Raw genomic sequence first — 23,064 nt, 5'->3', positions numbered from 1 at the left:
GGCATACCAGCACATTAAAATGCCCCATTTTGCTGGATTCATTGCTAAAACAAAGTCGTAAACCTTGAATTAAATAAAACATGTATCATTTCTCACATTATTTTAAAGGTTAAAGTTGATGAAGTTTTTTTTAATTATCGTTAAGTTGAGGTGGAAACTGCAAGCTACATGATTTAGCAAGTGCATGAAGGGAAGGACATTCTCAGCTCAACAGCACCATCTAGTGGAAGTGAACGGGACACAACGGGACTTGTTTTGTCAGTGGCGGATCATTTCTTCCAGTGTGGATACAAACATGCAGTCATGATGAATGATGTGCTTTATTTTTCAGCTCCTGATGGCCCACCACAGGATGTCATTCTGGAGCCCACCTCCCCACAGAGCATCAAAGTTTCCTGGAAGGTAAAGTCCAAACTTTGTGTGTATTACTGATGAGCTGCAGCCGTGGAATAAATATTAGGAATTAAATAGGAATAGGTTGATATCATTCTATTTATGAATGTGTAAATGGTTGAAATTTTTGGACTGCTAACCATTCTCCTTTCTGAATCAGTAGCTAGAAATATTGCTGTGTATTTTTACATTTTATTATTTTAATTTGGACCCCGAAAAGGCTAGCAACCACTTTTCAAAGGCTAATCAGGATCTGAATAAATAAGAAATAAGAAAACATTGATTAAGTAACTGAACATTCTTTATATGGTTAAAGATAAGCTATCATCAAAAGGAGCAATGTGTACAACTTTAGGTCATGGTTTATTTCATAACCTGCAGTAGTTGGAAGATAATTATTTGGTCATTATTGTTTTTAAATATACAAAATTTACAGAAGATGATTTATGATATTTAATTTGCAACAGATCAAGTCAATCTGCAATAATTTGCATAAACATCCCATTTATCTATATATGTTCTGTTTGCTTTAGATTTGGTATTTAATGTTTGAATAGTTAGTGTTAAAGTCACTACAGCTAATGGTCTTCTTACCGTTTTCTCCCCTCATCCTCGTCTTGCAGCCTCCCCAGAGGCACCTGCAGAACGGCGTGATCCGCGGCTTCCAGGTGGGCTACAGGGAGTACAGCCCCGGTGGCAGCCACCAGTTCACCATCCTCAGCCTGGACACCACAGGAGACACCACGGAGAGCATCGTGCTGGACAACCTGAAGAAGTTCACCCAGTACAGCGTGGTGGTGCAGGCTGCTAACAGGGCCGGCACCGGGCCTTCCTCACAGCAAGTTGTCACCAAAACCCTGGAGGACGGTAAGGAGGGGGTGCGTGGGTGGATCTGATGTTTAATAAATGTGTTACAGTACACGTCTGTGTGTCCGAGACATCGTGTCCCTTTTGAGGTTCTTGTAAGATATGTTTTTTTTATATGTTAGATTTGTTATTTCCAACAACCTCTCTGTTACATCTGCCTTTGAGATGAAATGGCTCTCAACAAATCTCTAACATATTCTTGTGGAAAGGTTCCCCTCTACTGGACATTTGTGGAATTACATCAGACAAACAGACGCTACAGCAATCTTTAGTACTATTCTGCCAAAGTCTCTGATTAAGGAGGACATATAGGCTGATTTTACTAAATGTGTCCCTTTTTGTTTTGTTTTTTTTGTCATTGAAAAATTCTAATTCTATTCTTTATTTACAATAAAATTATAAATTGGAATACTTTTTAAAAAAAATCTCCAACTTAATTTCCCTGCTTTACAAAATACCAAAAATGTTAACAAATTGAACACCATTACTATTTGATGTAGTGCTAATCTTAAGCATTTAATAACAGTATTATATATCTAGTTTATTAAAAACCTTTCACTCACAATTATCAGCAGGGAGATTTAGGAAGCAGTTTAAACTTTAAACAACTAAAACAATCAACCTTTTTAGAATTGAGCATCTGTTTTCACTTATGTCTCCACTGATTATTATAATATTTATGGACAAGCATCTGAGTGCTGTTTTATTGTTTGATGTTGAATAAAAATGATTTATGTATCTTAACAGATGTTTAAGATGTAATATTTGGTGTCAGCAGGTCATTTCAAACTAATTTGTTGAACTCAGTGAATTTACCTAAATGAGGGTTCCTGCACAGACAGTCACTAGTATTTCCACTCCACTACGCCTTCACTAAGCCTCCACTAAGCCTCCACTACCCCCCTTGTGTCTCTCGTAGTGCCGTCTCGTTCCCCTGAAAACGTCCTGGCTGTGGCAAAGTCCCCGGAGGTCATCTCGCTCTCCTGGGTGCCTCTGCCCAGAGAGTCTCTCAATGGAAACCTGCAGGGATACAGAGTCATCTACTGGGCCAACCTGCCTGACGGAGGTATGACCATCAACACACCCACTCAATGATATGATTTATTAATGGAGGCAGTTTACTTGCCATTGAAGTCCATAGTTAACTTCACCTGATTTATTATTAATTCCTGTTTGCCATTGCTGTTGCTTTTCATTGTTGATCCACTAGGGGGCGCTGTGGTGTTGTTGGTCATACTGTAATATGCTGTTGTGAATTGAAGAGGTGGTGTAACTTGGATAATTCAAGTATCCTATTTGTGTTCTTCATATAATTTAACAGATATAGATATAATTATTTGCTGATGAATGACCAACAGTAGTAAATCTCAGTGGTGCAATTGTAGCACATTCTACTGTTTATCTAACTCTATTATTTTTAAAAGTTTAACTGTGATTTCCACCAACTTATTTTGCACTTACAATATACATTTTTGATTTAAATGTATTCTATGTACTTGATGAACAACATCTGATGTTTCAATATGTGCCGCATGACAGGATGAGATTGTTTTTCTCGGCTGAACAACAGTGGAAATATAAAGCCTACATTGCAAAGAGGGAATATTTTGTGGTCCTTCCTTTGTTATGCTGTTGAATGTATACCAGACTGTAAAGCAGCAAACCAACCCTGCAGTCTGGCTGGTCTCCATCAATAATTCACAAAGCAATAACTCAGTGAGGCCCATTGCCTCAGCTCTGAGTGACAGGACACAAGGGAGTAGAGGAGGGGAGAGACAAATCAGAGCAGTAATGAAAAGTAAAATCCCTTAACACCTGTTTTTATTTTTGTTGTTAAATTACCTAATTATGCAGAGTAGTGCTTTCCATATCTTATCTGTCCTGTTTATTCTTTCGTACATCTTCTTACTCTCTCAAAAAGTTTATATTTCATTACAGGGAACCAATATTTGGATAACTTTTGAATGCTGAATTAACAGTTGTTGGTTTTAATTTCCATAACAACAACACTAACCTGCAGCATACAACTAGAGTGCGTACCAGCTTTGATACCCAGGCTTATAAAATGTATCTCCTATCCTGTGTCAGAACTGGGAGAAATCAGGAATGTGACCACCAATCAGCCGTCTCTGGAGCTGGACGGCTTGGAGAAGTACACCAACTACAGCATCCAGGTCTTAGCCTTCACCAACGCTGGAGACGGGGTCCGCAGTGAACAAATCTACGTCCGCACTAAAGAGGATGGTATGACACATAACCAGATAAAACAGAAACAACACACTCAAACCAATACGTATCCAAATACTTACTTGTAAATCATGTGTGAGTTGCAATTCAAAAACATGTAGCACAAAAACAATAGAGTAAAGTCAATGTAACATGGTGCTGTGTAGTGGAGGAATATGTATTGGCCACTTATAACACAAACTCATGACCCTTTTCAAGAGCATAAACAAACCAGGGATATCTGCTTATGCCTTACAATGTTAATAAACGTATACAATAAAATGTACTTAAACTACGTATGCATGCATATTCAGTATGTTCGTCTTGGCTCTTCTAAGCCCTACACTGTTGTCTTCTTCCCCAGTTCCTGGTCCTCCAGCGGGGGTTAAGGCTGCAGCCTCCGTCAGCTCCGTGGTGTTCGTCTCCTGGCTTCCTCCTCTCAAACTCAACGGCATCATCAGGAAATACATCGTCTTCTGCTCTAACCTGCATCCGATGGTAATAGCATTTGTATACCAAAAGATTTTCAGTGATCTTGTTTCGAATTAAAGTTCATCGATGCCTTACCAGTCCCAGTGATACATCAACCTCTCCTCTCTCTCTGTTTTACAGGTGATGAGTGAGTTTGAGGCGTCTCCAGATGCTTATTTCTACAGGATCCCCAATCTGGCTCGAAACAGGCAGTACAGTATCTGGGTGGTGGCTGTGACGGCTGCTGGTCACGGCAACAACAGTGAGAAGATCACAGTGGAGCCTCTGGCCAAAGGTACACCATCCAATCAGAGCTGGCCTTTGATGTTGTTTAGATTCATACAGTCATTGTCATCCAAAGCACAATCAATAATAAGTAGAGACCATTTCTGTTACTGAATTGTATAAAATGGTACTGTTCATATGTTTTGTTCTGTGAAAAACATATTAATTGACCTTTTTAAGGAATTTGTAAACCTCTGTCTGATTTTCAGAGTTTTGTGTTTGTGTACGTTTGTTTGTGTTTTAGCTCCGGCCAGGATTCTGACCTTCAATGGGACAGTGACCACTCCCTGGATGAAGGACATTGTTTTACCATGCAAGGCTGTCGGAGACCCTCCTCCTACCATCAAGTGGCTCAAGGGAAAGTAAGTCGCACACTGACGATTGTGTAGTGCTGCTCTGCAGAGATAGATTATCAAACAATGTAGCGGCTCTACATCATGTCCTGTAGAAATAAAGTAATAAAGATTGTTCCCATCCATCTCCAGCACCAATGGAACTCCCACACCTGTCCTTGTGGATGGTCGTCGTAGTGTCCATGGCAACGGCAGCTTCATCATCCGCACGGTGAAGGCAGAGGATTCTGGGAATTACAGCTGTGTCGCCAGCAACACCTGGGGTTCAGATGAGATCACACTCAACCTGCAGGTCCAAGGCAAGTAGCCTTTAGAGCACACATTAGAGAGCCATAATGTTGCAGCAGGTGACAGATATCTGGATTGCACAGCATGTTTGACAGCATTGGTTTAGTTCCAACATTCAAGGGACAAATATGTAGCAGAGAGTCTGGGGGTTATTCCCTAGCAAGTTCCTGCATCAGCTTATAGTGGAAATGTCTTTATTTATCTCAAGGAAAACACAAAATTCAGGCAACAGATGACAATTCAAAATATAATAAAATATAATGCAAGGCTCTCAGGCATTCTGTATTGTTTCAAATATTTATTCTCCTGTAGATCAACTTCTCTCATTTAATGTTATCAGATTCACCCCATGTAGGCATGATATACTCTTCCCTCCTCTTTTTTTGTCTTTTGTTTGGGGATGTAAGTTTCAATCATCATCAATCCCTGGACTTTAATAGTTTCCGCAAGATGTCTGCTCATGTTCAAGACCTTCTGCACATTCAAAACACAAAACAGTAGTGGAAAAACGTATATATTACAAGAATAAGGTCGTAATTTAATGAAAATAGAGTCAGAATGTTTTGAGAAAGAATCTACCTGTCTTATAGTCTGATGTGCATTATGTTATTGCCCTCCTCATATGTTGTATTCCCTCCAGACTGTCCCATAGACACATAACCCCATTTGGACTTGCTTGGGTGAGACAAAGTTTAGAAAAGCAGCAGAGGTGGAAAACCAAATCTTCAACTGTCAGAATTGCCCAGATGAGGATGGTGTCTTCCTCCTTTAGACAACAGTGGCCATATCTTATTTTTTTTGACAAAAATGATTATTAGGGATAAATCAGTAGTTGCTGGATATTGGTCCTGTTCCAAATTCTTTGTCCTTGGACTTGAAAAGCTGTTAGGTTATATTATATTTCTTTGCTAACAAGATTTCCAAAGGTTCACAAGGGTTTCTACCCCCTAACTTCTGATTAGTTTAGAAAAGCTGAGGTAAAAATAAACCAAAAAACAATGAATAAAACATCCTCAATAAATGCTCCCTCCACTCCAGGTGTGTGCTCTGAAAAACAAGAGGCAGTTCAACACAAATACTAACCACGCGGTTAACTTTGTCTGTCTTCAGTCCCTCCTGACCAGCCGCGCCTCACAGTTACCAAGACGACCACCACATCAATCACATTGTCATGGATTCCTGGAGACAATGGAGGGAGCTCCATCAGAGGTAAGAGCAACACAGTGGCACACACACATACACACACACACACACACACACACACACACACACACACACACACACACACACACACACACAATTTACCTGAAACAGGGCTGTGGACAGTTTCATCACACAAACACACAAATGTGCTTCAACTAAACCGGTTATCCGTTACATAGAAATAATCACCTCCCTTCAGCTCCCTATGATAACCAATGTCCCCATCTCCTTTATTCTGGTCTAACATCCATGTTTCTCATTATCTGGTGGTTCGGCCTGAATACTCCAGTCCTAAAAAGGAGATTAAAAAGCAGCAGGGAAGATTAAGTCCGTTTAGGTGAGAGATTAAAGCGCTCCATCTTAAAGAAAGCACAATCGCAGAGAGACTATTTCTGGTGATTCATCATCATTGCTTCTAATCATCTGCTCCTGTTTATTAAGAGTTGCAGTCACTATGTTCATGATGCCTTTTTTGTGATATTTGCTATTGCTTCTATGCTCGCAGCGTCATCCATCACCAAAAACACACAATGAAACTTACGATGTCTATTTTCAGCCAAGCTTGCAGCACGCTCCAGAAAAGGCGAACACTTTTGTCCCGATGACTACATTCATGATGCTCGAAGATGAATCTAAATGATCTCTGACTTTTATTTAGTGCTGCCTACAGGCCAATATTTTGCCTACACTTATATACAAGCTCATTTTTTTTTTTATATTAATTACTGTATTCATGTAAGCAGCTGTAAAAGATTGTGAATTCATCCCATGGGTTATTTCAGCTATAGTCATATAGAGACTAGACTAGACTAGATTTAGAAAATTAAGCGTCGTTACTTGCTGAATGTACTGATGTGAGATATCCATGGTTGTTTATTTCAGACGCTTTAATGCTATACTTACATATTATCCATCTAAAAATCAGGTCAAATAGAATAAATAAATTTAAAAAATACATTTCCACACATTAGAACCGCTCAGAATTTGGTATTTACAAGTCAGAAACTGGTCATACTTTAACTTTCATATGATACAGAAGCAGCATTAGTCTTACCCATAAAAAGTAAGTCACAACTGAACATGACCAGCTGTACTCTCTCCTTAGTCTTCAAACTAAATGTTGTGTTACATCCACTAAAAGTTTAAAAGGTGCACTCAAATGTAAGTGCATTCAAATAGACATTTTTACAAAGGTGATAGTAGCCTTGTGAGAATGTCTACATATTATTTATTTATGTGTAAATACATTTTCCTGTATAGTTACTTTTAAATCTTATTTTTTCAGGTTACATCCTGCAGTACTCAGAGGACAACAGTGAGCAGTGGGGCAGTTTTCCCATCAGCCCCAGCGAACGCTCGTACCGTCTGGAGAACCTGAAGTGCGGCACCTGGTACAAATTCACCCTGACGGCCCAGAATGCAGTGGGGCCAGGCCGCATCAGTGAGATCATTGAAGCTAAGACCCACGGGAAAGGTAGGGAACAAAAATAATATGCTACATCTGTTTTTTCTGTCTCGGTGCAGTGCTGTGATAAATGACGTTGTGTAAGATGATTCATTCATGGGAGTCATGTTCCCAAAGCTATATTGTGAATGTCTCTAATAACTCAAGAGGTAGAAAGAATAAAAGTAGCTAAGGGAATATTTTTCTTTTCTCAGACACTGGAATTTGATTTTGTTTTCATTGATCATAAAAACTCATAACTCAAAGCTCCCATAAAACTCACTAAATAGTGGAAAATTTCAGGGAAAAAAGTGATTATACTCCTCTATAACTCATATTCTTTAGTGCTGGTCGACTTGTATTCATTTATTATTTTACTTTTTTTTATGAAAATGTTCATGTTGGTCTAGTTGAAAACATTCAGCCAAACTGTGATCTTAACCCGTGAATGTTGATCATCTTTTTTCATCTATCTTCTCCTTTAGAGCCCCAGTTTGCCAAAGATCATGAACTCTTCACCAGCATTAACTCCACCAGGGCCAGGCTCAACCTGGTCGGCTGGAACAACGGCGGCTGTCCAATCACCTCCTTCATACTGGAGTACCGAGCCGTGGACTCGGCCACCTGGACCACTGCCCAGCGCACATCGCTGACCAAGAGCTACATCCTGTACGACTTGCAGGAGGCGACCTGGTACGAACTGCAGATGAAGGTCACCAACAGCGCCGGCTCAGCAGAAAAGAGGATCACCTTCGCTACTCTCAATGCTGACGGAAGTGAGTTTGGATTAAACAGATTGTCACAGAGTTGCACAGATAGCGAAGGATCATTGGATCGGGAGGGAATAGAAGTAGCAACTCAGTGGTAATTTAAGAACGTATAAAAAAGTTATAAAAAGTAATTCCAAACTGCTACATTTGGCCAAATTTGTCAGTCTAGTTAGTTTACTCTTAACATTAATGATATGTTACAAGTATAAAACCCAAGTTTAAGGTGTAACAGTATAAGACTAAGAGTTACATTAGCTCTATAACAAAGTTTGGAAGCAAGGCATCGCTTTGTTCCACATCAACACACAATCAGAAGAAGAAGAAATAACACCGAAATTACTCTTTTATTAAATCACTACAAAACCAGTTCAAACAATGTAGCCCCCTTTATTATTATTTCATCATGAAGTGCCACTCTGCAGTTTTGCTACAATATGTGTTTTAAAGAGTATATGTGATTGAAGACAGTTTTGTCAGCCTTTGTGCAAATTGTCAGGTATTCAGACGACTCAGCCGAGAAAGAGAAAACAGGGACTGTCTTCAGATTCTCCGCGGGCCATGGCGTAGCTTTATTTGCCTCGGGCTACAGATTGTGTCAGTCATACACAAAGGAAGTGTTTAAGCTGCAAGGAAGCATACGGAAGTGATGAGAGCTCTGTGGTACACTCCAGACTATTCATTAGTTTCCCTTTTGAAGGGTTTTGCTGAGACGTGTTAGCTGCCTGTCAGGATGTTATGTGTGAATGGATGTGCTGCTGCTATTGTCAGTTAGACAGTTGGTCTATAGCTCAGAGCAGCCCAGCAGACTAAAAGCACATATTCAGTCTCCTACAAACCTAGTGCCCTTACTATGACTGAGTAGGCATGGCACGGTATGAAAACGTCCTGTTTTCCTGGCCAAAATAATTTATATTTATGTTACTATCCCGATCATCATCAAAATATCTTTAAAACTCTAAACAAGGCACTAAAACATAATGGAACCATTTTACCTTAAACAAATATATTTACTTATTTATAATACTTGTTTTGATCTTGCTTTTACTATGTCTCTTTTTTTGCACTATCCTCTCTGCTGCTGTAATCCTGCAAATTTCCCCGCTGTGGGACGGATAAAATATTATTTTATTTTATCTTATCTTAAATATTTTTATTGCATCATAGATAGGACACACTTCATCTTTTAGTGAGCATCCTTTTTAGCTTTTAACAATCAAACAATCTTCAATAAGGTAATCATAGATAATTAGGGTCCCCCTGCATAAAATAAGATAAGATAATCCTTTATTGCGGGGAAATTTGCAGGTTTACAGCAGCAGAGAGGATAGTCCAAACAAGAGACGTAAGAAAAAAAAAAAGTAAATAAGTAATCACACAGTATAAATACATAACAACACCATTATTTGAGGTCTGCTGTTTCTTACATGATAATTCCTGTATGTAAGTTTAGAAAAGGTAAGATATTAGGATCATAAAAGCAGCGGTGGGTTTGACTCCTTGGACCAATCAGGGTTTGCATGCGAGTGTGTTTATCTGTCTACATGCAGACCAGCCAGAATTGCTTTTTAAGATGTGTAGATCAGCTGGAAGAAATGCAGCTTAAGGGATTTCAATTTTTTAGAGGTCAAGGATTACAAACAAAGTCTGCTCATTAAAATCATGCATGTGGAAAGTCAATACACAAAGTTTAATTCCTTAGCATTTTTCATTCCTATAATCTTTGATTATGTTGACGCCCTTTACTTACAGGCATCACTGGTTTTCAACATTGCTATTTCTGTTGTTGCATAAAATGAGAAAAGCAGATTGGATCTGAAAAAATGTTTCACATAAACAGGTGAACATGAAGATTAGGCTCTTGATTTCCCTCTTATTCCTCATAAATATCTGTATGTCTTTTTATTTCTAAGGTACCATCCCACCGCTGCTGAAAACAGGAGATCCCGTCTCAGACAACATGTCCGGCAGCGGAGGTCTGAAGATGGTGGTGACCATCACCTCCGTTCTCGTGGTGGCCGTACTGGTCTTTATCATGCTCATGGTGCTAAAGAGGAGACGGAGGGAGCAGAGGCTCAAGAGACTCAGAGGTGGGTTGAAGATCAATTTACGGTTTATTATGTATGACGTGCATCTCCTAATGCTTAATACTTAGTCTCACTAACAAGAAATAACCTCACATTATTTAGTCCCCAAGCACATGCGGATACTTTTTCCATACATGTTGAATTGCCTACAAAGATCCAGCCATTTTATGCTCTACTGCATCACAGTTATACTGCGTCAAACCAAAACTGAGGCTCAACTTTGCTTTTTAGAAACGTCAGAAGTCGTTTCAGGACAAACACCCCCATTTCAATTTTTCCAACTTTCTAACAATGCCTTCGTTGCCTTTTTCTAAGTGGAATTGTCGGCGATTTTACAATATGTCCAGGGCTGTAGCTTATCAACTCGGAAGGCACTATTATGGTATTAACTCGCTCTTTGCTGACTTCACAGATGCCAAGAGCCTGGCAGAAATGCTGATGAGGTATGTATGCTTAATTTTAATTTATGCCGGCTGTTTTCCTTTAAGCAGCGCCCATAAATCACAATGTAGACCAGAGTTACAGTACCTATCAGTAAAAATCTAATATATTGCACTCTGTCCCTCTTGCCTTCTTACAGCTACTTATCAACTTAAATGGAATTGAATTAGCATTTCTGCGATACAATGCAAAACCACGGGGCTGAAAAGTAATGAAATGTTTCTCATTTGTCTGCTCAGTAAAAACACACGGACTCCAGACACAGTGAACAAGCAGCAGCAGACACTAAGAATGCACATCGACATCCCCAGAGCCCAGCTCCTCATCGAGGAGAGGGACACCATGGAGACAATCGGTAAGACACTCGAAGAGAGACCTTGTGCTCATCAGTCACCATATATGTTATAGTTATCACTGACATCGTTTTTTTTCTATCTCTATCTTCTCTTTTCCTTTTCTTCCTTCCTGCCTCTCCCCTCTTTCCCTGTTTCTTTATCTCTCAGATGACAGGTCCACCGTGCTGTTGACGGACAATGACTTCGGGGAGACAAACAAGCAAAAATCCTCCACAGTGACCCACACAGTCCACTACCAGTCTCTGTCCCAGGCCACTGGACCACTGGTGGACGTGTCCGATGCCAGGCCTGGAACCAGTGAGTCCCACCACCGTCAGTGCTCAACATTTATTTCCTTTTACTACTAATATTAGTACTAGTCCTGTGTTACTAACAATAATATAATGTTGTAAAGTGTCTTTTTATTTGGTTACTCTGCGGTCAGGAATCTTTTCCTCCTGAATCTACATTGTTATGTTTTTGTAGATGGATGTAACTTTAAACGAAATTTGCCTCAGCACCATAAAATATGAATATTGGTAACAGCATTTCATTGCACGTTCATCCGAGTTACATGCAAGGCAAACATGCAAGGCTTTTCCACCTCGTCTTAGCTTAACCTGCCCTCATACAGCACGTGAGCCGCCTCCCAGCAGTGAGATTACAAAGACACAGCGGCCGTGCTGCAGAGCTGCCTCTGGGTTTCTGGTGTTTGAGCTCCACTGAAGCAGAACAGATGAAGAGTAGCGATCTCCCTGCCTCTCCTTGACACGTCCTCACCTGATTGCCCTGCTCCAACTGGCCAGTTGGACGTTAGTGCACACACGCACACTCCCACACACACGCACACACTCAGATTAGTGGTGCACTGAAATAATTGTGTGCAGACTGTGCAGAAAGTGGATATTTTCCCACCTGAATAGTCCGATACAAATACTATTTCTATTATTCATTTTTGTCGTAGTTTTACGACACATAGTTTGAAGGTTATCTTGTGCTAATTGAATGGTTTAAAAGAAAACTTAATTCTGTATCTAATTTTACAGTAATGTTTACTACAGAAGCACAATATATGAGTTCTACAATCTGCTAAATATCACCAGCAAAAAAAGTTACTTTCTTCCCTTAGCATAGCATTCCTATTTAAGTTTGATATCTGCTATTACCAACAGTATGTCCACATCTGTAACACACACACACACACACACACACACACACACACACACACACACACACACACACATACACACACTTGGCGCAGTATAATAAACACATGCACGAGGACATGAAATGCACAGAACAATATCACACACACACACACCAGCATATAGTCGTATGATTGGTTCATTTAACCTGGCCAGTGGGGCATGAACCCAGTTTGCTGACTCATCCCTTTTTCTTTCTTCTTCCTGCTGTTGGCCAAACACCTCCATCAATTCATCCCTCCATTCCCCCGCTGATAGGATTACTGTCTAACCTACTACAATTACCAGCACCTTTCTTCTCTGCACAGATCCAATCCAGGCCTTTTCTAAAGGGGTCTCACTCTGATTTGGCCCAGCGCTGCACAGAGCAGCAGCCCGTCTGGGTCAGGCTGAATATGATACTATTTATACGTCTATATGGAGACAATGAGAGCGTAAGATGGATGATAATGTCATTCCAGGCTGCTGTGGAATGGTAATGTTCTGTGTTCACTGAAGGAGTGAACTGTAGATTTGTGCCGCAACACAGCAGGAAATACATATATCTCCCTTATTGTTCTTCGTTCCTTCCAACCCATAAATAACGTAGCTTTTGGTTACTGATGAGCAACATCTGAAGGTGGGTGGATTCCTAGATGGGGCCCCCAGCTGCTTGAGGAATAGTGTTTGTTTGTTTGATTCCCTCCCTAAAGATCAAATTTTTAGTCTGTACCATGATGACAGAAATATTCTATTCCCATTCAAAAATGTACTGAGTCACTCTAAAAAACAATACTCTCCCAGAGACTAACTCAATTTCTATAATTCGATTTTGAAAGACAAATTTGAAGGAATGCAGCTTATGCTATCTTATCCCAGATGCACATTGACTCTGTCAGTAAACACCAATGCATGCTTCTAAATGGAATTGTGATTTACTGTTTTATTCAAGCACTAATATCTATTTATTCATAGAATAAAAGTTCTCAGACTTGAATTTGGAGTTCAGATCCCCGACAAAGAGAGTCATTTAAGTCGTTAATGTTGAGTCATAAGACTTAGACTGATGTTCATTAAACTGAAAAATGGAGTATCTGTTATTAGCTCTGATCACCCATAATTCATCCTGTTCTCTCCTCTCCAGATCCCACTGCCAGACGCACTGCCAAAGCTGGTCCCGTTGCAGCACGGAGCCGCTACGCCAGCCAGTGGACTCTGAACCGGCCGCACCCCACCAGCTCCTCACACACCCTGACCACGGACTGGAGGCTCCCCACGCCACGCGCCACCGGATCTGTGGACAAGGAGAGCGACAGCTACAGTGTCAGCCCCTCGCAGGATACAGGTAGAGCATCACAGCTATCCAGGAAACAACATGGACTCACAGCCATTTTTTATAATTAGGGTTAGAAAGTTGTGTGTGACAGAAATCATGTTGCTTTTGGGACATTGTCAAGTGTGATGGCAATCTGCATGACGGTCACACAAGGTTCTGTGCAATCCAAAACACATTGGCAGTAGGTTTTTTCCCATTTGAAATTCAACTCTTGGCTGAGGCTTCCAGAGTGTGAATCCAACTATAACCTACGCCTCTTTCCAACATTAAAACACCTTATAAATAAAGTTAAATGTCAGCTGTATTTTAAAAAAGTCTAGTGCTGCACTCCATGCTAATTAAACTTGTGCCTGATGACGTGTATTTCTCAGATCGTGCACGGAGCAGCATGGTGTCAACTGAGAGTGCGTCCTCCACCTACGAGGAGTTGGCCAGAGCCTACGAGCACGCCAAGATGGAGGAGCAGCTCCGCCACGCCAAGTTCACCATCACCGAGTGCTTCATATCTGACACCTCATCCGAACAGATGACAGCAGGGACCAACGACTACACCGACAGCGTGGCCTCCAGCACGCCGTCTGAGTCCGGCATCTGCCGCTTTACCGCCTCGCCGCCCAAACCTCAGGATGTCAGTCGGGTCATGACCATGGCCGTGCCCAAAGCACACAGACCTGGTGAGGGAGTGCAGTTTACCTCACTTGAACTTATTCAACCTTTCTTCTACATTCATTTAGCAGCCTCTCTGTCCTGTTTCCATTCCAACCTTATGTTGAAAAAAATCATAATCTAGCTTTTATTTTTACTTTCTGCAGCAAACCAGTCAGTCAAAAGTCTATTTGCCTTCACTCAATTAGAATACATCAGCCCTAAAATGCACTCTCTGGAAAAGTTTTTGCCAACAATAATAGTTTATGGGTTTTAATATTACTTAACAATTAACACAGGGATGGATTTTTTTATTTCACTGTGTCTGAAAACCTTTTTTCCAAATTTATTAGCAGTCAATGAGACTTTCCTTTTTTATATTTTCTAGTGTCACACACTTTTATGGATATCAATAATTTAGTCTCTTTGGTTCAAGCTTTTTTTTGTCAATCATGTCCTAAGAAACTAGATGGTATCTAGATGGTATTTTTGTAGTTTAGGAGACATTGTTGATAGTCACCATGGCCACCTTCAATTTTTATTTAATCAGTTTTCAATTCTGGGGTGCATCTCATTAGTCTTCAGACTGCTGTTACAGACAGTATAATCACATTAAAGCTTTACACATTAAACAATAATCTTAGTGGAAGTGTTTCAGCTTTTATCTAGGCCTTCTGTGTCTGTAGCTCCCTGTTTTCCCCCCCACTCTTAGAGCCTTATCACAGTTTACAAGCACATCACACATCATGAGCGACGATTATGAGATTCAGTTCTTCCAAAAGCACCTCAGGGATGCCTTTTATTGTAAGAAAACAGATAACTTTTTTGCCAGTAAATGGTTTTATTTTTTACACTACATGAAGGCTTTGTCTCAAAAGTCTTTCTTTACATCTGCAGTTTGAGGGAACCTGCTGAGCTGTCCTGCTCTCTCCTCTCCGTTTATGGTCTTACCTTACGTGACCCTCTGCTCCTCCTGGTAGACCTGCAGATCAATTACAGGTTCTGGCAGAACGTGCCGACGTGCTGCAGACCACACGCAGAAGCACAGACCTTCACAGAGACAGACACATGTACACAGCTCATCCATCATCCCATCTGCTGTCATGTCATAGTGCGTCTGGGGTCTCCGATAATTAGCGCCGTTGGAGGTGTCCCGTCCGAGGAACAGAAATAAAGGTCTATATGTGTGTGTGTGTCTGCACAAGACACAGTTTGATCAGACAAGGGTTGAGGCCATCAGATCTGCTTCTGAAGTTTCAGGCCTCATTATGTTTTAAACGTTTGTGCACGTGACAGCAGACTCATATCACAAGTTCATCGGGGAGGGAGAGGGCAACTAAAGGCCATCTGTCAACCTCATCTGAAGCCATTGTCACTCAGTACAAAACACCACTTAAGTGCCACAGTGGAGTTCAGTGTAATAGCAGACTCTTAGGCTGGTGTGGCATCGCAGAGTGTCAGTTACTGTGGGGTGATACATTATAGGCAGAGGAATCAATCTGTGTTGCCTCTACAGTTTCCTCCACTTTTTTCTAACAAGTGTTTTGACATTGCACAAAAAACATTAAATGCACTCATGTAAAAAGTTCGGTTTAAGCAAGAAAGTTGAAGGCGTATGTCTTATGTCGTGAGTGAGTCAGGCACAAATGTGTATTATACATTTTCATTAGAGTATTAGCGTCTACAGCATTTTTAGCTGTGTCAAACGTAATGTATTTCAGCTGACTCTACAGTCAATGCACTCTAAAACGATAGGATTGTGTTTTTTTTCAGAGAGGCCTGCAGCAACTCTGACAATTCATAAGTACCCTGATTCCGTATGGGCCAGCTGGATTAACACGTAATATTTTAATCACAGGATCGCAAGGGGCTTAAAAGAGAGTACGCCTTCGTAAAAAGCTCTTCTGACTAATTGTTCATCTTTAATGTGAGAATTGGATTCCGCATATGAAAAGGTTGACTGTTTTTTTCTTGTTAACTTGTCCTACCATGGTAAGACTAAATAGCCACGAGGATTTAGAAACCATGGAAATACGAATATTATGCCCATTGTTGATCGTTGAACACCTCCTTTCAAAACAATGGGGATTGATATGACATAAGGAAACATTAAATATAGTAATTTGAACTAAACATTCATGTAGAAATATTGAGTGCCTCTTCAAGATCAATTGGAAAAAAGGGGCCTAGCCAAAAGCACACAAAAGTATCAGTAAGTGGAGTTCATCTACTTTTTTTACATCATTTACGTCTTTTAATCACTTCTCACCTCCATAATATATAGTAAAAGTACATTTTCTCTACAAACTTTCAGCTTCTAAGTAGATTGTAATACAGTATTGATGTATGTAACTCAGACCCAGTGTGGAGCAGTTTGACTGACAGCTGGTGAATGACCCAGCTTCAACCTGGTCTCTGTCTCTGTTACATCTGACTGACCTGGACCGACCTCACCTTACATCTGAACGCTCAAAAGCAGCTTCTCATTCAGCTCTCGCTCTCTCTGTCTCATCTCATTTCATGTGATCACCCGACAAACTTGTTATTGCGAGAGTAACAGTTTATTTATTGGTGCTGTTCCTCTTCAGAGCCTCATAAGAGCAAATTCATTGGGGCCTGTGTCCCATAACGGCTTGTTCCTCAGCACTTTGCTCATAAAGTTTTACGGCAGTGCTGGTAATTAAAGGGCTACAGGCAGCAGTCTTCTTATGATAGGCCTGTAAATATGTTGTTGTTTATCTAAGAGAGACACACACACACACACACACACACACACACACATATACAAGATATAAATACGAGTCGGGGAATATAAAAACATTACTTGTCACAACAGTACCGGACTGAGCTGAAGATGCATCAGGCTCTCACACAGATTAACGGCTTGGCAAGAATTGCTGTTTGGTAACACATACTGTCCCATTACTGTACAATTGTCAATTTACTGGCTGATGAATTTTAAAACTACATTTGTAATGAGCGCCCAGAGAAACACTTAAATCTATATTTAATTCAATTAACACTCCGAGCCATTCATCATCTTCGCTGGCACTAATAGGGCTTATTATAAAACAAAGTCAATTATTCATACTCCCCATGAACCCAAGAAAGCCGTTCTCCAAGGTCACGTGTTGGAGGGAATCTGCAGACGGCCCTCGTCCGTGCCGGCATTAACGCTGAGAATGTTTAAATATATATTTGTACACGTGTGGGCTGTGTACATGTGAGCTTGTCGGAACATGTGGGAGAGAGAGCGTGTGTTGAAAAGTGATTTTAAGCGATGATTCGTACATCTGTAAAAGCTTGTTGATCTCTGGTCTCTGAAACAATACGGACAGATCCTCAGCTCAGATCTGGCAACCCAACACCCTTTTTGTGAGGCACTAATTTGTTCTGTTAAGGGATACAATAGCAGTAAAGGTACCATGAACTCACTGAACCAAATTTAAAATGTGTCTCTTCCTCTTATCTAACGCTTCAGATAGTTACTAAAAGATTAAAGAGACAGCTTTTAATCCTTCTTTTATCACTCCGTTAGGGTATGAAATCTGACCTGGTTTATCCTGCTACAGGAGTTTACAAGTTTTTCTGTTTCCTAATGAGACTGCAGTTCCTTCTCTAATACAATGCAACTAAACTTGCAGCAAAAGGTGTTTGATACAACCCATTGGAAGCAAGAATTTATATAGAATATATAGACACAGTCCATCATTCAGTTTCTTCCAGTAAAGAAAATATAACTCAATCATTGCATCAGTCTCTGACAATGATGGCAAAGATAACTTTGTAATGTTCAGCTCCCTATTAAATTATGTTCTGCACATTTTTCCTGATAGCAACTATTAAATCAAATAGATTCACACTTGGTGGAACATTTTTTTATTACATTAAAATAATAGTTATGTGAATCATAATAGCAAAAGCGCCCGAGGTGAGCAAATGTAACAGTTTGAATGTGAGTTAAATATGGATTTTTCAACTCTCTATGCAGTTAATTTAAAACAGAGAGGAGGGAGTTTTACAAATGGAGTCTCTGGAGGAAGTCAGACCTGGTAAGGAGCACACACTGTACACATCGGGGATCCCAGAGAGTCTGTGGGGGCGAGCAGAGACCCAAGCTGACTTATTTGGCAAACAGCAACAGTGTAAACAGTTTCAAAGTTTTAAAACAAATATATCAAGTCTGCGTTGTTATTAAAATAATTATACAAATGGAACATATCAGGGTTTCCTATGAGTTTTCAAAAGTGTTAATATCTTCACAACAGGGAAAAGAGAAACACATGTTATTTTTGTTTTGTAATTTCATTATTTACAAGCATTTGATAATCGATTTAAGCTGCACTTATCAATATTTGTTTACAGTCTGAACAATTGGGACTTCCTGTACATTTGACATTCATTTCTTGTATTGACAAACCCGAATAATTGTCATCCAACTTTCCTGTTCCATCGGCAAGACACTTTCAGCTTATTGTTTTGGTTTTAAGACCCACTTAACTCTCTTGTTTCTCTGCCACCACTCTCATCAGAGTTTTCAGCGAAATAGAAAAAAAAGAAAAACTGTAAGCTACCTGCCCAGCACCTTATAGCACCTAACAGCAGACAGACACAATTAGTGACTAGCTGGTGAGCTTAGTGGTGAATTTAGTTGCTGAAAGAATCCAATATTTCCCTCAGGAGTTGGTGGAGACCAAACATAGAGGGATTCATTCTTACATTTTCAGGTCCCTGAGTCTTTTAGATGTGTAAATAAGCAAATGTTTGCCCAAAAGTTCCCCATTAAAATGCTCTGTAGTGACCAATCACAGCCATTCATTCTAGATTAATAAGGGCACATCACTGTTGCCCCCAAGTGGCCAATGAAATCAATCAGCGCTGTTGTTAAGTATTTTCATTACTGTCCAACCACACAACAGAAATAGCACTGTGCACAGAGACAAACTGTAATTGAACTGAACCTTATTTGTCACCTGTTTGTCTCCTTCTCCCAGGAGGAGAGCTGGTCCACTTGCCGCCTTACCTCCGTATGGACTTCCTGTTGAATCGCGGCGTGCCACTGGCAGCCCGAGGTGGAGGCGTCAGCAGCAGCAGTGGCAGCAGCAGCAGTGGAGGAGGAGGTGGAGGAGGAGCAGGAGCAGGTGGAGTTGGTGCTGGAGCCACAGGGGAGACAAGAGGAGTGGGTGGAGGTGGAGGTGGAGGTGGAGGTGGAGGAGCCATGGGTCAGACCTGCTTGGAACCCCAGAGGAGCCGTACCCTGAAGAGGCCTCCACCCATGGAGCCCACCCCCATGGAAGTGCCGTCGCCCAGGGAGGTGCAGCAGTGGCAGCCAGGAACTGCCTCCACCCTCCCCCACAGGGATGTCCGGGAGAGGGGAGAGGCCCGGGGTGAGGTCCGGGCAGAGGCCCCCTCTTCGGGAGACCTAGCCCAAGCACAGGCTGCCAAGCTCAGCACTTCCCAGGAGTCCCTGCTGGACTCCAGAGGACACCTGAAACAGAGCAACAACCCCTATGCCAAGTCCTACACTCTGGTATAACACTGGGACACACACCGGACTGCTGCAGACACACTGAGGAGGAAGGACAAGAGACAGACGACAAGGCACACGATGGACAGTTTACCACAACAGAAATTGTTGTATATAGAGCCGTTTCCGACATGCGTCTGAAGTGGATGCTTTTCTTTGAGTCCGTCTTTCTTTCTTTCACTCTTTTTTCTTTTCTTTCCTCTCTCGCTCTTCTCTGTTTGCTTTCGCACTTTTCATTCTCTCACACCTTCGCTCCTCTTCTGATGAATTTTCTCTCACAGTTTTTATTTTCTACTTGAGTATTCTTTTATTCTAAAGTGAAAACATATGAGGATTGCCAAAATGATTTATTTAAAATTTGAGAAAGAGAAAAAAAATACTATTGAATTTATATTAAGGACAATTATAGTCATTATTATTATTACTATTATTATTATATAAAAACAGAAAATATAAAAAAAAAAAAAACAACAAGAAGAAGAAGAAGGGAAAAAGAGGAGGAGGAGGACTTTGGAGCACTCTGCAGGAGAACATTGCTTTCTTAATTTATTTTTATTTTATTGTCGCAGTGTGATGAAATCTGTGATTGGGTAACTGAGGGGGTTTTTAGCACTACAAGGAGCCAATGGAGGAGAAGAGGAGCGATGCCAGACACGACCGCCAATGCTGACCAACCGTAATGTTTTTCAACCTTTCTGACGACTGCATGGCGACTGATCAAATGACAATTAATAGGAATGGCTGGATATCCCAAAAAAAAGAGAATTTTTTGTCACACTATGAAATTATACAATGTGAATATATATAAAGAGATCACTTTTATTTGTGGATATTATGGGGAAAATGATTTGGTTAATAAAGTCCTTAGTCATGTTTGCACACATCTGACTTTGATTCGTGTTGGTCGAGCCAAACATCTGTCCCTGTCCCCTGGTACTCCATCCTGTCCTTGTGCTCCCATATATCGAACTATCTATAACCCACATTGTGCTTGTACTTTCCATTGAGAACTGTACTTTACAGAAAAATGCAGTATTTCCAGTAAGTAAGACTGGAAATGGACCATCCTCAAATCTAAGACTCATAATTAACTGTTCAATTTGTGACTCGGAATCACGCTAAAAACTGGCATATGGTTAATATCAATCTAACTTTAGTGTAGCGCCTGATTGTAATGTAACATAACTCAGTAGTTCCCAGTGTTTTTGGCTTGTGTCCCCATTGTCACAGGTTTAATGAGGCGTTTATACTGCGTGAGTAATACCTCCCTTCTTAGATTGTTAAATTTATGAAGCAGAGGTAAAACAATTTACAGCATTTCACAAGTAAATAACACAGAAAAGCCTGAATATATAAACATCTTTTTGTGTTGCAGAATATATCCTTTGATTTAATTCCATCCCATTATTCATGTCTTGTTCCCTCAGATTTATGTCATGATTTCTACTGATTCATTTTTTGTTTTTGCAGCAGTTTCAGTCAAAGCGCATTACTTTTCCCTTCAGCCATGATTTCTTCCTATTTTTTTCTCCTTTAACCTATTTCACCAACTTACTTCATTTTTTTGTATCTGCTGGTATAACACAATCTTGTAGAGATTGATTTGAGGAATAACTAAATTTAGGTCATCTGTATGCATTCTCACATATTAGAGCTGGTAGCCACAATACTCTCAAATTAGTGTGACCTTTCAAACATTGTCGTCAAACTGCTAAAAGGGCAACTGTGATGGTCCGATACATTTCAACCTGATATTCCACAACCAAACGTAGTAGCAATGAAACAGTCACTGATTAAGCACCACAAGTGTCATACTTCTGTGTTATTTGTGACCTTATAAGATGGCAAATATCTTGCCGGAATATGGAAAGTTAAAGGGTCAGCCCAAAGATTTATGTCAGTGTACAAGTCATGATGTCATCAGGGTTATTTCAGCCTGGGCTTGTTACCTACTGTGCATATTTAAAACAGAAAGCTTCAGTTACATACTGAGGGCCTTAAGGGATCTAATCAGAGGCGCCATTGAGTTGCATTATGGGAAGCAAAGCATAGAGTGTTTTGGAGATTCACGGACTGAAAGTCAGGATTTCTCTGCTTTTTTTGACTGATACTATACTTTCCCCTGATTATTTAGTTCGGAATGTTGTAAAGACATTTTTAACAATAGTAATTATTTATAAAAGCAGACCAGGCTTAAAAATGGATTCGTCAATAAGCTTTTAATACGACTTCTTTGAAGGGATTATCTCAAGGACTTTTATTTCTTTCGGTGTCAAGTGATTGACAGTAAGAGAAAAACATACAACACAATCTGAGCTCAAGCAACTCAAACCTGTCATATTCACCGGGCGGGATTACTGTATTCATATGTAGAAGTTGCTTTCATGCACAAATGAATTGCAGCAAATGGAGAGATGGTGAGAGGGGATTTCTCCACCTCTCCCAGCTGCGTCCACACACCAGAAAGAAGCATATAGAGATGGAAAACAACCTTGGTTTCAAACATGAAAAAAAAAAAAAACCTCTTTAAAGGGCTTTAAACAGGTTTGTATTGATGCAGCTATCAACAGATGGCGCTGTGCAGTCACTAAATTGAGTAAATTTGCTGCTTACGGGGAGTGAGCTTGAGGACTTTGAGCAATGGAAAGAGATGGTTCAGCACCAAAACTATTTGTGACAACCTGGAAAGAGACATCAAGGGCAACCCAGCAGTCTGCTCCAGTGTGTGTGTGTGTGTGTCTGCCATTTGCAGGAGCACACCACCCTGAACACAGTGAATTATTCATGCCTGCACTGACACGGGAGCCTATATCAGGTTTACTCTGTCACACTGATCCCAGCAGCACCCGAGAATGTGGACCAGACAGCAGAGGGAGGGCCAAGATTGTGTGTGTACACTTAGATATGCATATAGATACAAATGCACTATAATAATCTTTTGGGAAATCAATGCCACCGATGTAGAATTAAGTATTTATGTTGCCTACCGCAAAATGAAAAACATTATTTGTCGTTTACTACATGGTGTGGAAGAGACAGGGAGCTAATGTTGCCATGCAACCAAAAACATCTGCTGCATGTTTGAACACTGAGCCTGCTGATGCACCAAGGAAAAAAACTTCATGCAGTTGCTATAAATGATTCCAAGAAATTGGTCACACCAGATATGAAATTAACTGCGAGTGAATTACAATGATTGCCTTTTCCCCTTT

At 40.5% G+C, this 23,064-nt stretch overlaps 1 protein-coding gene across 6 annotated transcripts in view; it reads left to right on the top strand.

Moving 5' to 3' along the window:
- dscamb (Down syndrome cell adhesion molecule b) overlaps nucleotides 1-20,104 on the top strand; it is a 96,546-nt gene extending 76,442 nt beyond the window's left edge. Inside the window, exons 14-33 of one of the 6 annotated variants that reach the window (XM_054615134.1) lie at nucleotides 332-402; nucleotides 1,017-1,260; nucleotides 2,180-2,326; nucleotides 3,349-3,504; nucleotides 3,851-3,984; nucleotides 4,099-4,252; nucleotides 4,487-4,604; nucleotides 4,728-4,894; nucleotides 5,994-6,092; nucleotides 7,372-7,560; nucleotides 8,016-8,306; nucleotides 10,211-10,387; nucleotides 10,797-10,827; nucleotides 11,065-11,180; nucleotides 11,329-11,478; nucleotides 13,489-13,689; nucleotides 14,052-14,354; nucleotides 19,323-19,376; nucleotides 19,515-19,705; nucleotides 19,763-20,104. In XM_054615134.1, the coding sequence (XP_054471109.1) occupies nucleotides 332-402; nucleotides 1,017-1,260; nucleotides 2,180-2,326; nucleotides 3,349-3,504; nucleotides 3,851-3,984; nucleotides 4,099-4,252; nucleotides 4,487-4,604; nucleotides 4,728-4,894; nucleotides 5,994-6,092; nucleotides 7,372-7,560; nucleotides 8,016-8,306; nucleotides 10,211-10,387; nucleotides 10,797-10,827; nucleotides 11,065-11,180; nucleotides 11,329-11,478; nucleotides 13,489-13,689; nucleotides 14,052-14,354; nucleotides 19,323-19,376; nucleotides 19,515-19,705; nucleotides 19,763-19,861 (3,092 nt within the window). In that variant the 3' untranslated portion in view covers nucleotides 19,862-20,104. Of the gene's footprint in view, nucleotides 1-331; nucleotides 403-1,016; nucleotides 1,261-2,179; nucleotides 2,327-3,348; nucleotides 3,505-3,850; nucleotides 3,985-4,098; nucleotides 4,253-4,486; nucleotides 4,605-4,727; nucleotides 4,895-5,993; nucleotides 6,093-7,371; nucleotides 7,561-8,015; nucleotides 8,307-10,210; nucleotides 10,388-10,796; nucleotides 10,828-11,064; nucleotides 11,181-11,328; nucleotides 11,494-13,488; nucleotides 13,690-14,051; nucleotides 14,355-19,319 lie in introns of all 6 variants that reach the window. The other 5 variants (XM_054615218.1, XM_054615056.1, XM_054615297.1 and 2 more) reach the window with 5 other exon arrangements.
- The last annotated feature ends 2,960 nt before the right edge of the window (nucleotides 20,105-23,064 follow it).

Source organism: Anoplopoma fimbria, chromosome 1, assembly GCF_027596085.1.
Source record: "Anoplopoma fimbria isolate UVic2021 breed Golden Eagle Sablefish chromosome 1, Afim_UVic_2022, whole genome shotgun sequence".
Classification (NCBI taxonomy): domain Eukaryota; kingdom Metazoa; phylum Chordata; class Actinopteri; order Perciformes; family Anoplopomatidae; genus Anoplopoma; species Anoplopoma fimbria.
The sequence above is the reverse complement of the archived record's forward strand: the minus strand, read 5'-3'. Positions and strand labels throughout refer to the sequence as shown.